Source organism: Camarhynchus parvulus, chromosome 15, assembly GCF_901933205.1.
Source record: "Camarhynchus parvulus chromosome 15, STF_HiC, whole genome shotgun sequence".
Classification (NCBI taxonomy): Eukaryota; Metazoa; Chordata; class Aves; order Passeriformes; family Thraupidae; genus Camarhynchus; species Camarhynchus parvulus.
In genome coordinates, this window is record NC_044585.1 from 5,453,908 (window position 1) to 5,468,070 (window position 14,163).

The 14,163-nt window shown below is 44.3% G+C and overlaps 1 protein-coding gene across 1 annotated transcript; it reads left to right on the forward strand.

The window, feature by feature from the left end:
- Positions 1–11,180: 11,180 nt before the first annotated feature.
- Positions 11,181–13,953, forward strand: LOC115909623 (immunoglobulin superfamily DCC subclass member 3-like). The gene is given in 8 exon segments (XM_030959106.1): positions 11,181–11,239; positions 11,565–11,626; positions 11,629–11,640; positions 11,775–12,099; positions 12,548–12,623; positions 12,625–12,854; positions 12,943–13,004; positions 13,628–13,953. Coding segments are annotated over 8 exon segments (1,152 nt in total).
- The last annotated feature ends 210 nt before the right edge of the window (positions 13,954–14,163 follow it).

Consider the following 14,163-nt stretch of genomic DNA (forward strand, 5'->3'; position numbering starts at 1 on the left):
AGATGAGGAAAAGCCAAGCTGGGAAGCAGGTGGGAGAAGAGGAGATGTGCACATAAAGGAAAAAGAACAAATTGTGAAATAAATACCTGCAACTGATGGACTATTCTTGAAAAAGTATGCTGCAGAAGCAGTGGGAATGATCATAAAACATGAGCTGAAAATTAGTTAATTCATGTTGTTTGTTCATTTAATCTACATCTGTAAGAAAAGCTGCTTTAGGATAGTCTTGCAAAATCCTCTCAAACTAAACATAGTACATACCATCATTTCATAAGGCACATTTCAACCTGACACACTCAGTTTGTGGCTCCAGACATGAGTCAGTGCTGTTGTGCTTCAGGCACAACAGCAGTAAACTCAGAAAGAGAAGGCAGAAATGTCCAGAAGGCAGAGCAGGGCGGTGATCCAGGGAGCAGTTTCAGATGCGGTGCCCCAGCCCACTCCTGCTGCACCGTCTGGCAAGACCGATGTCTCCTAAACACTGTGTTACAATTGCTCTCTCTGCCAAAGGGCGATAATGTTATTTCATCAACCTTTGTAGAGGGTTACCTTTATCCAACTTAATCTATTTTGTTTAGGATTTTGACATTTGAAAAGGCTAACTTAAACAGTCTTCCTCTTAGAAAGCTTTTCTTCTGGTGACAAGTCTAGATATTCTTCCTTGTAAACTTCATGGTCAAAATCACAAGCCTTCACAAGAGAGGAAATATTTCTACAGCCCAGAATCTAAAATAGGTCAAAATGTGATTATCAGTACAGTCATATTTCACTCCCTTTTCTGAGTCAATCATGCTTTGGTAATTCTTGAATTACTTTTTTCCTTGAAAGCCGAAGGAAGCATTTTAGAACACTTAGTACTTAAAATATTACACTTACTGTACTGGCCAGTGGTATTTTCTAGTAAAGCATAACTTTGTCTTTTTGAACACAAAAGTTTGTTCACAATATTGTAGAGTGAACATCCTTCTTTTATCTTACCCTAAAGATATGCAAATATTTAGCAAGAATAATACTGGCCCTGTTCCACCACACCAGGCCCAGCCTAGTTTCATATATGAAGAGGTAAAATTTAAGGAAAACATCAAACAATTAGATGGACTTCAAAGCTGTATTCCTTTCAGTCTATATCCTTCTAGGTAACCTGTGTTGCTGGAGCAGGCAGTGGCCTCAGACAGAACTAAAGCCATGTCACAGCAGGTGCTTCTAAGATTTAATAAAAAGTGAATTCTTATTCTCTAACCTTAACTAACAAGTAAACAAAGGAAAACACAAACAAACTCTCTCTATTCATATGGCTTCCCTAGCAGTGACCAGTGGGAAAAGGACTGCTCTTAATGTAAATCCAAATTCTGATCAGTAAAAGACCTCTTGAACTGCCTTGCTTGGCACTTGTAGCATGTACATTTACCTAATGAACTTTGCTTATCTAAATTATATTTCTTCCTTAGGCTCAAAGCCCTGCTGTGTTTCTATAGAAAATTTCTACCTCTCAATGCTCCATGTTGTTTAGAAGTGTGATTACTGTTACCCTTGATAATATCCTGAACTTTCCTAGCACACAACTTTCCCTTAAAACCTCCAAGTACTTCATGGCTAATTTACAGTGAGAGTCAGATATGAGAAAACCCTTTCCTGAAGCAGCAGGAACAAAGAAATTTGGGTCATAAAGGAACTCCGCAGCAGACCAGTACATAAATCAGTGTTCAACCAATCACACTTTTTCTTGTTAATGTTGTATAATGTATTTGGTTTCTTTTGCATCATCAGCTTTTATTAACAAAAGACTTTATTTAACACTGAATTTGGTAGGTATCTAGGTGGGGGTGGGGAAAAAAGATGGCTTGCTTTCAAATAGATCCACATGCATCTTCTTTTCATCATTAGAATAAATTTCCGGAGAGGTGAGCAGAGGTTTAGCTGCATGACTCTCATTAATGTTAACTTTATTTCAGTAATGAGGTGAAAGTACAATCACTGGAGCTAATATAATCAGAGTGATGAGACAAAAGTCTGCCGCTGTAAATACTGCTAAGGAATATGACATTGACAATGCTGATAGGCAAGGAAAAATAGGTGTCAGGAGCAAAATGATGCAGTGAGGGTAAAGACCATGCCTTTAGGTAAAATAGTACAGCTGAAAACTGCCAGGAGCTGCTGCAGTGATATGAATGCCCTGACACTGGTCACAGGTCCATCTGCAAGGGACTGAGCACAACAATCCTCAGCCTTACTGATTCAAAAAAAAAAAACAACTGAGGAAGCAGGGGGCAAAAAGTCCTGTGCCCTTAAAAGTCATTTAGGAAGGATAAGGAGAATTAAGCAGTAGTGAAAAAAGGAACATTGAGATAAAACAAAACAGCAGGTATGGGAAATCAAAAGCTATTGTGACAGCCCCAGAATACAATCCCAGTTATATATTGCACCAGAAAGACCTCAGACAATGAAAAGTGAGAGCACCATCGTGCCACTGCACTCCATTACTTTAGCTAATAGAATGATCTGAACTGAACAAGGCTGGGAAGATTTTTATAGCAATTAGCAAACCTGTTAGTGCCCATTTTTCTTCTGCACAACACATGAACAAAAGAAAAGCAGATGCAGCTATTAAGGGAAAGTAACAGGAAAAAAAAGGTGGGAAGACAGGCAATGAGTTGGGTAACTCTGCAAAAATAAAAGTAGTAATTACATATTTATATTACAAAACCAGTACACAAGGATTTTTAGCTTTGCAATAAAAAATACACTGTAATACTCCAATAAATATACAGCACATAATCATCCACGCCCAAGTCCTACTAGTAGAGCAGGAACAGAGGAAACATAATGTATACATTCACTCTATATAATACTTGCAACATTCACTACCTCTGGAAGCAGCTCTGTATTACTTTATCCAGATACCATAAACACAAGGTTGTTTATTTTTTCTTTAAATCATGTGGAACTTATACACGGCAAGCTGTTTGTACTGAATCTATGAATTTAACTTAGAGCTACAAATGAAGTGCATTTATAATGACGTGAACAAGATGTGCCCTTTTCACTTGATTTCAGTGTCTTACTGACCCTCTGGAGTGGAATTGCTCTGAACCTGCTGATGCCCAGCAGCAGATCTTGATGGTAAGAACTCATGCTTTTTGGGGTAAGACAAGGCATATCTGGGTTTGCCATCCTGGCTTGCTTCATTGTCCTAGTCATTGTTTTTGCAGAAATACAACCAGAGCCAAAAGAACCCTGATCAATATGTCTTTGTTGTGTAGCCCTGAATTAACTACATCTCACTTTCCTTTGACAGCGACACAGATCACAGGCAGCTGCTGCTTCCCCTATGAGAAACACGGATTCTGGAAAGCATATTCATTATCTGGCTGTTAAAAGCAATGGAGCATGCAAGCCTCACCCTGCCTGGGCTACCTGAGACATCAACAGCTCCCTTTGATTAAGTGACTGCCAGCTAGTCACCTTCTCACTCTAACCTTGATGTGGCAGCACTGTGACAAGTGCATACAGTGTTAACATCACAAAATGTTCACAAATAGATAGCTTAATTTGTTTTAATAGCCCGGTCCCTCACAGCATTTGAGCAGCAAACTCTGGGTTTGAGGACAGAATATATCAGCTCTTTACATGGAACTTACCTGCAAGCCAGCTGGCAGGAAGCCAAGGAGAATCCTGAGAGGTCCAAAGCTCTCAGTCTTTACCCAGCTTACAACACTTAATAAATTCCAAAGGAATTGCACCCACCCCAGCTGCACCATTTTTAAGTTGCAGGACCCGGGATCTGAAATACTGACTTTAAAAAATTACAGCTTCTTAATACATCCCCTGTAGCTGAATATTGCTTGTGTACCAAAAACACCCTCAAACCTGAATGCATTTCCATTTCATAATCAGAAACAACTGAGACAACACAGGTTGAAATTTGATTTTTATTTCACTCATCTTGCAGTCGCTGTCAGTCGCCAACTCCCACAATGTTTTCATGGGTCTGAAAACATTTGTGGCTTGTTTTTTTGAGCTGCTGGAGTAAGATAGTTATGTAGTTTTTACACAAGAAATAAGAATTCAACCTCTGCAATTGTAAAGAGGAACTCAGAACTTTGAGGCTTCTTTGGTCCATCTCCAGATGATAAACAAGCATATTCTCAGTTATTTTTAAATTTAGCATGATTTTAGGAGTGGACCTGGCACACAATTGCTGAATACTTAGTGTTAGAACTCTGAATATCTGACAGTGCTGTTTGAGTTCATGTATCACCTGTAAATCATTTCGCTTCCAACTGCCAAGCTTTTAAAAACAGGAACATACAAGATACAGGGAGAACCCAGCCTGAATTTTAAAAATGGCAGGACAGGATAAAAGCCTGTTGAGCACTGAGATCTAGTCTTCCCAGACATCATCAAGCAAAGCAGGAGAACACTGTTTATATATATATAAAATCATTACTTTTCAGCATAGGACTGGGTGTCCATGCATCGAGATGAAGGTTCATGAGCACAGCTTACCTGGGCTCATTTAGAGATAATAACAAAATTTCAAGTGCCTACTAAAGAAAAAAAAAAAAAGCTTAACTGATGCTGGTGCTATTTTGATATTATAGAAGGTTCTAAATATAAACTTATCACAGTAAAAATTCAGATCAGATAGCATGTACACCTTTCCATAAATAATTTATCTCCTGCAAGCAAACCTCATCTGCTGCTGGCGGCAGGATGGGATATTGGAATGAGGACAAATGCTTTCTTTAGCAACATTGGGGTTTTCAGTGACTTTCAAGCAAGTTTACAACTCCTATGGCTGAAAAAGTAAATGCATGTTTATCAAAGCAAAATCCATATATTTGAGATGCTTTGCTCAATGGGATCCAGGTCCAAGATCTGGTTTTAGGGACAAATGTAACATAAATGGGAAAATTCATACTCTGTTTCACAGCCCAGTGGATGGCACAGGTGTGAAGAAACAAGTTTGCTCTCCTGAAATTTTGGATGGGTGTGCCTTTTACACAGATTGCAACCATGACAGCATGAAGTTATGCAAAAATATACAAAGCAAAGGTGGACTGAGACAATGGAAAGCCACAGGTAGCACCAGATCCACATGGAGGTGAAGAGAAATTGAGGAGGGGGGGAAAAGGAGATATGCCCTCTGTTATCAAAAACAAGGAGTACTTTTCTTTAAAAAACAACTTTATCTCTAGGACGGCGAATTCCCACTATTCTGTTTCAGCCTTCAGTAACTACAGCTGAGACAGAGCTAAGGCAAAGCAGGAGAAGGGAGAACAAACAGAGGGGCTTGAGGAAAGGAGAAAAGAAAAAGAGAAACAAAAGCATTCAATGAGCTGAGTGGATAAAAATGAAAGCAGGTTTAGGGGTGGCAGGAGGTTTAAAAGCATATTTACATCAATGAGGGGCTGAGGAAAGTAAAGTCAGGCTAAGGGGCTAAGCCAGTCCCATAGGGCAGGGCCGGTTCTGAGCCCCACACAGAGGTTAACACTTAAATACACATTAAAATATGGTCTTTAAACCAAACATAAACCTGCAGCAAGCTTGTTGGGCTGCAGGCAGTGAGGGGAAGTGTAAGCAAAGCTACAGCTGGGACAGGGACAAGGCAGGACTTCAACATGGCATGGCCGCCACCTCCCTCAGCCTCACCTCAGCACTCCCTGGTGGGCCATGGGCTGCTTCAGTCCCTGGCCACAGTCCGGGCATGGTCATGGAATTCCGTGAGCCACAGGACACCTCTGTGAGGGTGACACACTCCATCCTGTCTGACAGCTCCATCCCACGATGAATTTGTCACAGCAGCCCCATGCCAGAGGGATCATGGGGGCTGTGGGTGCGTGAGGGGAAAAAGGCGGGAAACGGACCCAGGGGTGCCCGAGGGGAAAAAGGCGGGAAATGGACCCAGGGGTGCGTGAGGGGAAAAAGGCAGAAAACTAGTTTGACTGGGGGTGCGTGATGGGAAAAAAGATGGTGAAACAGGGCTGGGAGTGCATGAGGGGGAAAAAGGCAGGAAATTAGATCAGGGGTACATGAGGGGAAAAAGGCGGGAAGGTCCCCTAGTACCCTCAGAGTGCACTGCAGTGACCTATCAGGTGTGAGGAGAGCTACCATCGCAGCCCAGACAGCAGCTGTTGGGCAAATCTATCCAATTCCTACCCCTACTGTGAGTGTCAGGGATGTTATAATAGTTATTAGTACTGTTATTGCTGTTCACAGAATCACTGAATAACAATGTGGGAGGAGATCACCCAGTCCAACCCTCCTGCCCACCTGGAGCAGGTGACACAAGAAGGTGTCCAGGTGGGTTTGGAGTGTCTCCAAAGAGGAAGGCTCCAGGGCCTCCCTGGGCAGCTGTTCCAGTGTTTTGCCACCTTCCATGGAAAGAACTCTTTCCTCATGTTGAGATGGAACCAGTTGTGCTTTATTTTATGGCCATTGCTTCTTTTCCTATAACAGCATCACTGAAAAGAGTCTGGCACCATCCTCTGACATCCCTTGGAGACAATTACACGCATTAATGAGATCCCCTCTTAGTCTTCTGTAGACTAAACAGGCCCAGTTCCCTCAGTGTTTCCCCATAAGGAAGTTGCTTCAGACCCCTCTTCATCTTTGTGGCCTCCTCTGGACCCTCTCCAGTAGCTCCTTGTCTTTCTTGAGCTGTGGAGAACAGAATGGAACACAATACTCCAGATACAGCCTCACTTGGGCTGAGATTATTATTATTATTATTATTATTATTATTATTATTATTATTATTATTATTATTATTGTTATTGTTATTATTATTATTAAGTTATTAATGAGGCTACCCCTCTGGCATGTCTCTTTTCTCACATTAGCACACAGGATCACCCAAGAGGTTTAAAACCCAGGCAGTCCTCACAGAGAAGTTTATTTTGTAGGTTATTTTAGGTAGCCAGGCCAAAGTAGCAGTAGGAATTCCAGACACACACTCCATGTTTTTTCCTGGAGCAGTGCAATGATTCATGTCCTGTAGTCATAGGTTTGCCTGCCTTTCACCGAAGGGAATCCAGCTCTAGGGGCCATGTGCCAGCCAAGTTCCATGGAAAGGGACCAGCCTTTCTCCAAGGGCTGTGGTAACCTCTGCTGGCAGCTCCTGGCTGCTACATGGGCTAAGATGTTCTTAGTGGTGAGCTTGTACTTAAGCAGAAAACAAGACATCAGAAGAGGTATTTCACATTTGCTTACTCATACTTTTGTATGCATTTGCTACTACAGAGGATTGGAACTTTTTATTTGAATGTGTATTTTTAAAGCATCGGTGATTTAGATAAATTAGGACCCTGTTCATCCAAGTATGAACATGTTTATTTCCTCAGACAGCGCAGCTTTTATTACCAAGCAGGTCTGTAACGGCAGTTTGCAGCTAATCTACATTATTCTGTTTGAAGATGTGGATACACCATCGAGTGTCATCTGACATACCTGAGGGATGCCTTTTATGCATAGGATAATGTCAATAATGCTACTTTTTCTTCAGTGTTTAAACATGTCACCCTTGTGACTTATATCCAACCCTGTCCCACTTCTTCAAATGGTGATATTTCATATCTGTGTAAGACAGGTACTATTCACATCAATAGGTACATTAAAGGCTCCAGGTGAGGCCACGGTCATAAGCTGTAGGAACTACAAATGTTGTCGTTTTGCTCTGAGAAGTTTAAAATCTAAACAGATTTTGGGCAGGACGGGAACGAACAAAATGCAGGCAATGGATATAGGATTCTGATTTATCTGGATTCCTATTAGTATGCCTTACTCTGTAAGTGCCTGCAGAGAGATGGAACACATATGGGATAAATGAGAGCTGGGTTTTACTGGAAGCTTCTATCACATTGGCAAGGAATCAGGTGCTAGTCTTCATTTCAACTATTACCAGTAGAAACAGATTGTCACCTCATCCGTGGAAAACCTAACACTTGCTTCCCATTCTAATTGCAACTATAGTGGTCTTCAATCTCCTTAATTGAAATACTTAATAGAGAAGCTTCTATGAGGTAAGATTTCAGCCAGAATTAATTTCATTTTCTCTACTCTGCAGGTTTCTGTTATTTTACCATAGCTGAAAGAGCAGCCCACAGCAACAAACATCCTTCAATCTAAAGGCATCCTGAGAATTCCTGCTTAGGACACATACTTCTAATCTACCAAAACCATGATTTCTAAGAAAAATCTGTGGCCACACAACTGCCTCAAAATGGAAAACATCGTGTAGACAATGTGCATGTTGCTACAAGTCAGACCTTAATTGACCAAAAATATTAGATAGAGCTGTCTGTTTAATTAGACACGGATCAAAAATGAAGAACTAAGTACTTTCCCATCATTCCCTGCAGGTTTTGAAGTTGGCATTTCTCCCCTCTGCATATAGTTAGTTGTTTGCCTCAGGTTGTAAAGAAATGCAGAGGGCTGTTATTAAAGCACTGATAATTTGCTGAACTCCATCTTTTGTGGAACTTGCTGAGTTAGAAAATTCCTTTTCACCTCCTCCCCCACCCCTTCTTGACTAGAATTGAACTGAAGAACAAATATCACATTATGGTGCTAGGTAAAAGGATCAACTGTGTTTGCAGTTAAGTGACTAGCACAAGACAGAACAAATCCTACAGCTCAAACCTGTCCAGCTAAATGATGAGGGAAATAAAAAAAGCATTTGCTTTTTAAAAGAATATCAGAACAAAGACTCATGTTTAGGATTTGCTGTGCTTTAGTTCTTTATATTCAGAAATTGACTCCCAGTATAGTTTGTTAGAAAGTTTTACAAGCCTGGAGATAAAGAATTGCCACTGTAATGAGAGAGATTCTGAGAATGCAGAAAACATGAGGCCAACTCATCAACTGTTCAGTGGTAGGCTCAACTCAGAGGTCTGCATTTCAGCACTCCAGCCCCTGACAGGAAGGATTTTTATCTAGTTCTCCATGTAGCATCCTAGTGAAGCAGTAGTGGGTTCTTTCAAGGCCAGTGGCTCAAGTTAAAATTCAGCAAAGCTGGCAATTAGAACCTTCCCTTCTGCCACAGATAGCTGTTTCCAAATTGGTACAGCTAAATTCTATATCTGTTCCTCATTACATGTCAACTGCTACCATTTTTCACTAGCATTAATATTCTTGTAAACTACAGAAATCAGGCAGTATAGAACCCATCCAATTATCCCCAGCACTGACCTCAGTGTAGATAAGGAGAGCTACTTCTCCATCAGGTGCTCTCATTAAATCTGCTGCCAAACACACATCAAACAGCCCAGTCTCTCAGCTGACAAATAAAAAGGAGATGTCAGACACCCACAGAATTACCAGGCTTTTTGCAAGAGGGATGGACATCACTTAAACCACATAGAAGTATTATCAGGAAGCACAGATTTTGACATTTCTCATCATATCTTCCCAACATGAAGCAATCATTCGCATTCCTTCCCCTGCTTGATCCACTTTTGCAAAGGGTCTGATCTTTCTGTTAATCATTGATAGAAGCATGCTCTTGTCTTATGATAAAATGAAATTAATTTTCTGTTTGCCTCCACTTGCTTGCCTTTTTTACACATATTCAAATCCTTCTCTGCTCCACAACATTCTTCAAACTTATATTTTGACACAGCTGCTTTGTAGTTCAAAGAAAGACATGAGAAGAGGCAATATTTTGTAACACAGATTTTTAATGATTTAACATGTACAGACACTGTTTGAACAGTACTACCAAGGAAGGAGGATGCCGTTTCTGTCCCATTGAATGGACAAAGGTCACAATGCACTTCTGAACACATCCTGTTTTTCTAGGAGAGAAAAGGGCCAGGAATTCCCACAAAGTTGTCCAAATCACATTGGTTCGTATGACTTCTTACAATTACGGCTTCATGCAGTGGTATCACCTGCTAAGGAATTAATACCAAGTTGGAAAAAAAAGCAAGAGCAAGCCATCAGCATCGTGACCTCATCAGCCACGGTGCAAACACATGAAGTGCTGGAATATGTCTCAGCAGGAATGATATGATAGACCAAGCTGATGGCCTTCCTTAGGGAAAATTATTATGAAGTGCTGAAAAGGGGTGAAGAATCTGTTTAACACTGAAAAGAGAAGCAACCTCTGCCACCCTCTGAAGGCAGCATTTCACACTGCATCCTCACCCTGCTGTAGCACTCTGCTGCAGCAAGGTGCCATAAGATGGCAGCAAAGGGGAGGCAGATTTTCAGTTGGATAAACTGCTAAGGCTAAAGCTCTCAAGCTTTGGGAAAAACAAGGTTTCCAAGACAATCTGCTGATGGAACCATTATTTCACTTGATGACTTCTGGGAAAGAACAACGAAAACAATGCAAGTAGATTTTATCTGATGACTAGTACTACTTTTTTATATCATTTGTGATTGCAATAGCATTCTACAGATACTTTGCAGCAGGATACTCCACCATTGTTTGGTTTTTGTGGTTTTTATCTTCAGCACTTCTGTAGACAGACTTTCATCTATATTTTTATTTAATTTTTATTTTATGCAGTTTAGGCAAGCATACACAAAGTCAAAACTATTGGGGAGATGAATGGGACAAAACCAAGAGAAATGAGGCTCTGCATATAGACAGGAAGAGCACTGTTTAGTCTGGGGGAGCAGAAATTTAGTCAGCATTTTACAAGTCCTCTACCCAGCTTTTCTGTGTTGTATGGTCTTTAGAGAGAGAGAGTTGAAATTGCAGCTTTAGAGAGGTAGGAGCAACTATGGGAGAACCAAGGCTGTTGTAGTCATTCTGATCAGGCCACAATTCCAGAGTATGTCAAGTATGACCAACAGCAAATCAAAAGCATCGTGACTTTAGCTGAGCTCATGCACCACATTGACCACAAAGGAGGGTTTGCACCATGTTCTGATGTTCAAATTACTTCATGCACAAGGACACCATTACACACGTGTGTGGGGCTGGGCACTTGCCCTTATGCTCCAGGGGCTTCAGGATGCAGAGCCCTTCTGTTCCCTGTGGTGCTGCTGACAAGGGGGAGAGTCTCTGGTGCTGGGGCAGTGCCTGTAGTAGGGGTGTTGTGGTACCTCAGCACTGGTGAGGGGTCATGGGCTTGGCTGGGGCAGCTGCAGGTGCAGAGCCCAGCGCAGAAGCCCCTGCATGAGAAGAAAGTGGTTGGAAGAGCTGAGCTGGCTCAGGGGATGCACAGAGGATGAATGACACCAGGGTCACAGGCTTGGTGGAGGTGGCAGCAGAGGATGCAATGGCAAGGTAGGGTAGAAAATGTTCCTGCCATCCCTTGACATGGAACTTGGCTAAGGTTAAGGGGCCTTTGCCCACACACCTCAATCCAACTGAGTGTAGTCCTGTGGCTCCTGAAGCACATCAGCTTCTGGTGTCCTGGCTTGCAGAAGGACCTGTTTTTCCCAGCTGAGTGCCCAAGGGAGCAGGTGGCCTGAAGTTATCTTGCTGCAGTGATGGGCAAGAAAGAGAGGAAGCAGTGGGACAGAAGCCATCAGGAGATGTCGGGGGACACATTTTTATGGTGGGCCTGTGTCGGGTAGGCAGGCACATAAGAGGGTGTTGGGGGCCACAGTGTGAGGACATGGAGCTGCTGGGATCACACTGTGGCCTGGGCCCCTCCTCTCCTCACGGTGCTCACCACAGCTCAGGTGCCATGGCCAGACTTGCTGAGCCAGAATGGGGCCTTTGGGCACAAGGACCCTATCCTGCTGCCCAGGCAGGCCTGTGCTCCTGGGACACTGACTGACCCCCAGCTTCTCCCCTCTTTTCTCTCCCTCTCCAGGTTCCCTGGTCCAGGCAGCAGTGACTCAGCAGCCACCTGAGATGTCAGCCAAGGTGGGAGAGACTGGAGACACTGTCAGGATCACCTGCTCTGGGCTTAGCAGTAGCTATCCTTATGCTGGCTGGTATCAGCAGAAGGTCCCTGGCAGTGGCCCTGTCACTGTGATCTGTGCTAATGACAAGAGACCCTCGGACATCCCTTCGCGATTCTCTGGATCCTTGTCCGGCTCCACGAACACGTTAACCATCACTGGGGTCCAAGCTGAGGACGAGGCCGTCTATTTCTGTGGTAGTGTTGACGGCAGCAGTGGCAGCTATGGTCTATGGTGACAGTGAGTACCAGGAAATCAGAGAGATTACAAAATCAGAGGAAAAATTCTGGTCCTTCTCCATCCTGGCTGGACGTGCAGATGAGGCATATTCCTGTCCCTTCTGCATGGCCACAGCACGGAATGTCCTCGCTTTGGTGTTACAAAGATCAGGAAGTTACTGTGCAGATGGGGCCCATTGCCCTGTTCCCTACAAAGATCTTGGTGTAGTTGTGTCCCCCACAGCCTCTTGATACTGATGACCATCTCCTCCTGTGCTGCGAGAACTTCTTCTGTGCAGCTGTCCTTCAATGGGCTGGGCTCTTCTCCTTAAACGTGCCTGTGACATTGTCCCTGTCTATTCTGTCCTTGACTGTCGCATTCCCTGTAACCTTGTCCAGGAAGGTCTGTGCTCCTGGGAGGCTGGCTGATCCTCCTCTCCCCTCTCCCTCTCCACATTCTGTAGTCCAGGCAGCAGTAGTGAATCATCGTTGGTCTCAGCCAACATGGGAGACACCACCAGGATCACCACCTCGGGTGGCAGCGACAACTATGGCTGGTATCAGCAGCAACTATGGCTGGTATCAGCAGAAGGTCCCTGGCACTGCCCCTGTCACTGTGATCTACAACAGCAACAACAGACCCTCGGACATCCCTTCGCGATTCTCTGGATCCAAGTCCGGCTCCACGGCCACGTTAACCATCACTGGGGTCCAAGCCGAGGACGAGGCTGTCTATTTCTGTGGTGCTGCTGACAGCAGCAGTGATGCTGCACAGTGACATGGAACAATGGGGAAGTGATACCAAATCCTCCCACCTCAGCTGTCTCTGAAGAGTCTTATGACTGTGCCCATCCTCTGTCATTTGGGGAAGGGATGACCTCCCTGCAGCCCTGTCCCTGTACACTGTGCCTGTGCTCCTCAGTTGGTGCCCAGGTCCTTGCTGGCTGCCTCCCTGCCCAGCTGCATCAGGAGCCCCTCGGCATCACCCAAGGGGGTTTAGCCTTGTGGCCCCAGCAGTGAGTGCCAGGGGGATGGGCCAAATCTTTGCCTTCAAAGCCTAGGAAGGAATATTTCCCAGGGGTGCTGGAGCTCTGGGGTCATGCATGAGGCTGCCACAGCAGACCAGGGCTGGTCAGGGAATGCTCTGTTGTGTTCAAGAGGAGCTGCTAGGCTAAAGCTGCATTGGCCGTGTGTACTCAGTGCCAGCCCACTGGGCTCACTTTCAGCCTGTGCGGGAGCCCCCAAGCACCTCTGGCCCTCAGGGAAGCCCCTGACCAAGGACAGCATCCTGCTATGACCCCACAACAGCAAGGAGCCTGAACCCATCCCCATCCTGTGATGTCTGAGCAGCAGGCACCTGCCTGACCTCATCCCCTTCCTTGCAGTGTTATTCATCTCTGGTGCAGATATCCTGGCCAAACTCAGTGTGACCTGCTGGGGACTTTGAGCACAGGGGTCCAATCATTGTCCCACGGCCTGGAGAGATCTGTGCTCCCAGGTCACTGACTCACCCCTCTCCTCCCCTCTCCTCTCTCTCTCTCCAGGTTCCCTGGTCCAGGCAGCATCCCTGAGTCAGCCATCCTCAGTGTCAGCCACAGTGGGAGAGTACATCAAAATCACCTGCTCTGGGAGTAGCTACAGCAACTATGGCTGGTACCAGCAGAAGGTCCCTGGCAGTGGCCCTGTCACTGTGATCTACCAGAATGACAAGAGACCCTCAGGCATCCCTTCGCAATTCTCCGGATCCGGGTCTGGTTCCTCGAACACGTTAACCATCACTGGGGTCCAAGCTGAGGATGAGGCTGTCTATTTCTGTGGTGGCAGGGACAGCAGTGGTGCTGGTTATAGTGACAAGGAGATTTTCAAGTAAGGTACAGAGGAAGTAAAAATGGCGATTTTTCTGTCATTCTCATAATTAAGCAGAGTGGTGGATGTGGTACTGGGGCAAGTTTTTGTCTCCTCTGCACTACCATAGATCTTAGTTTGGCCCATTTAATGTCCGAAAGATTAGAAGGTGCCTTTGGGGCTGGGGATGATTGTTCTGCTTCCTACAAAACTAATGTCTTTGTCTCCCACTCCA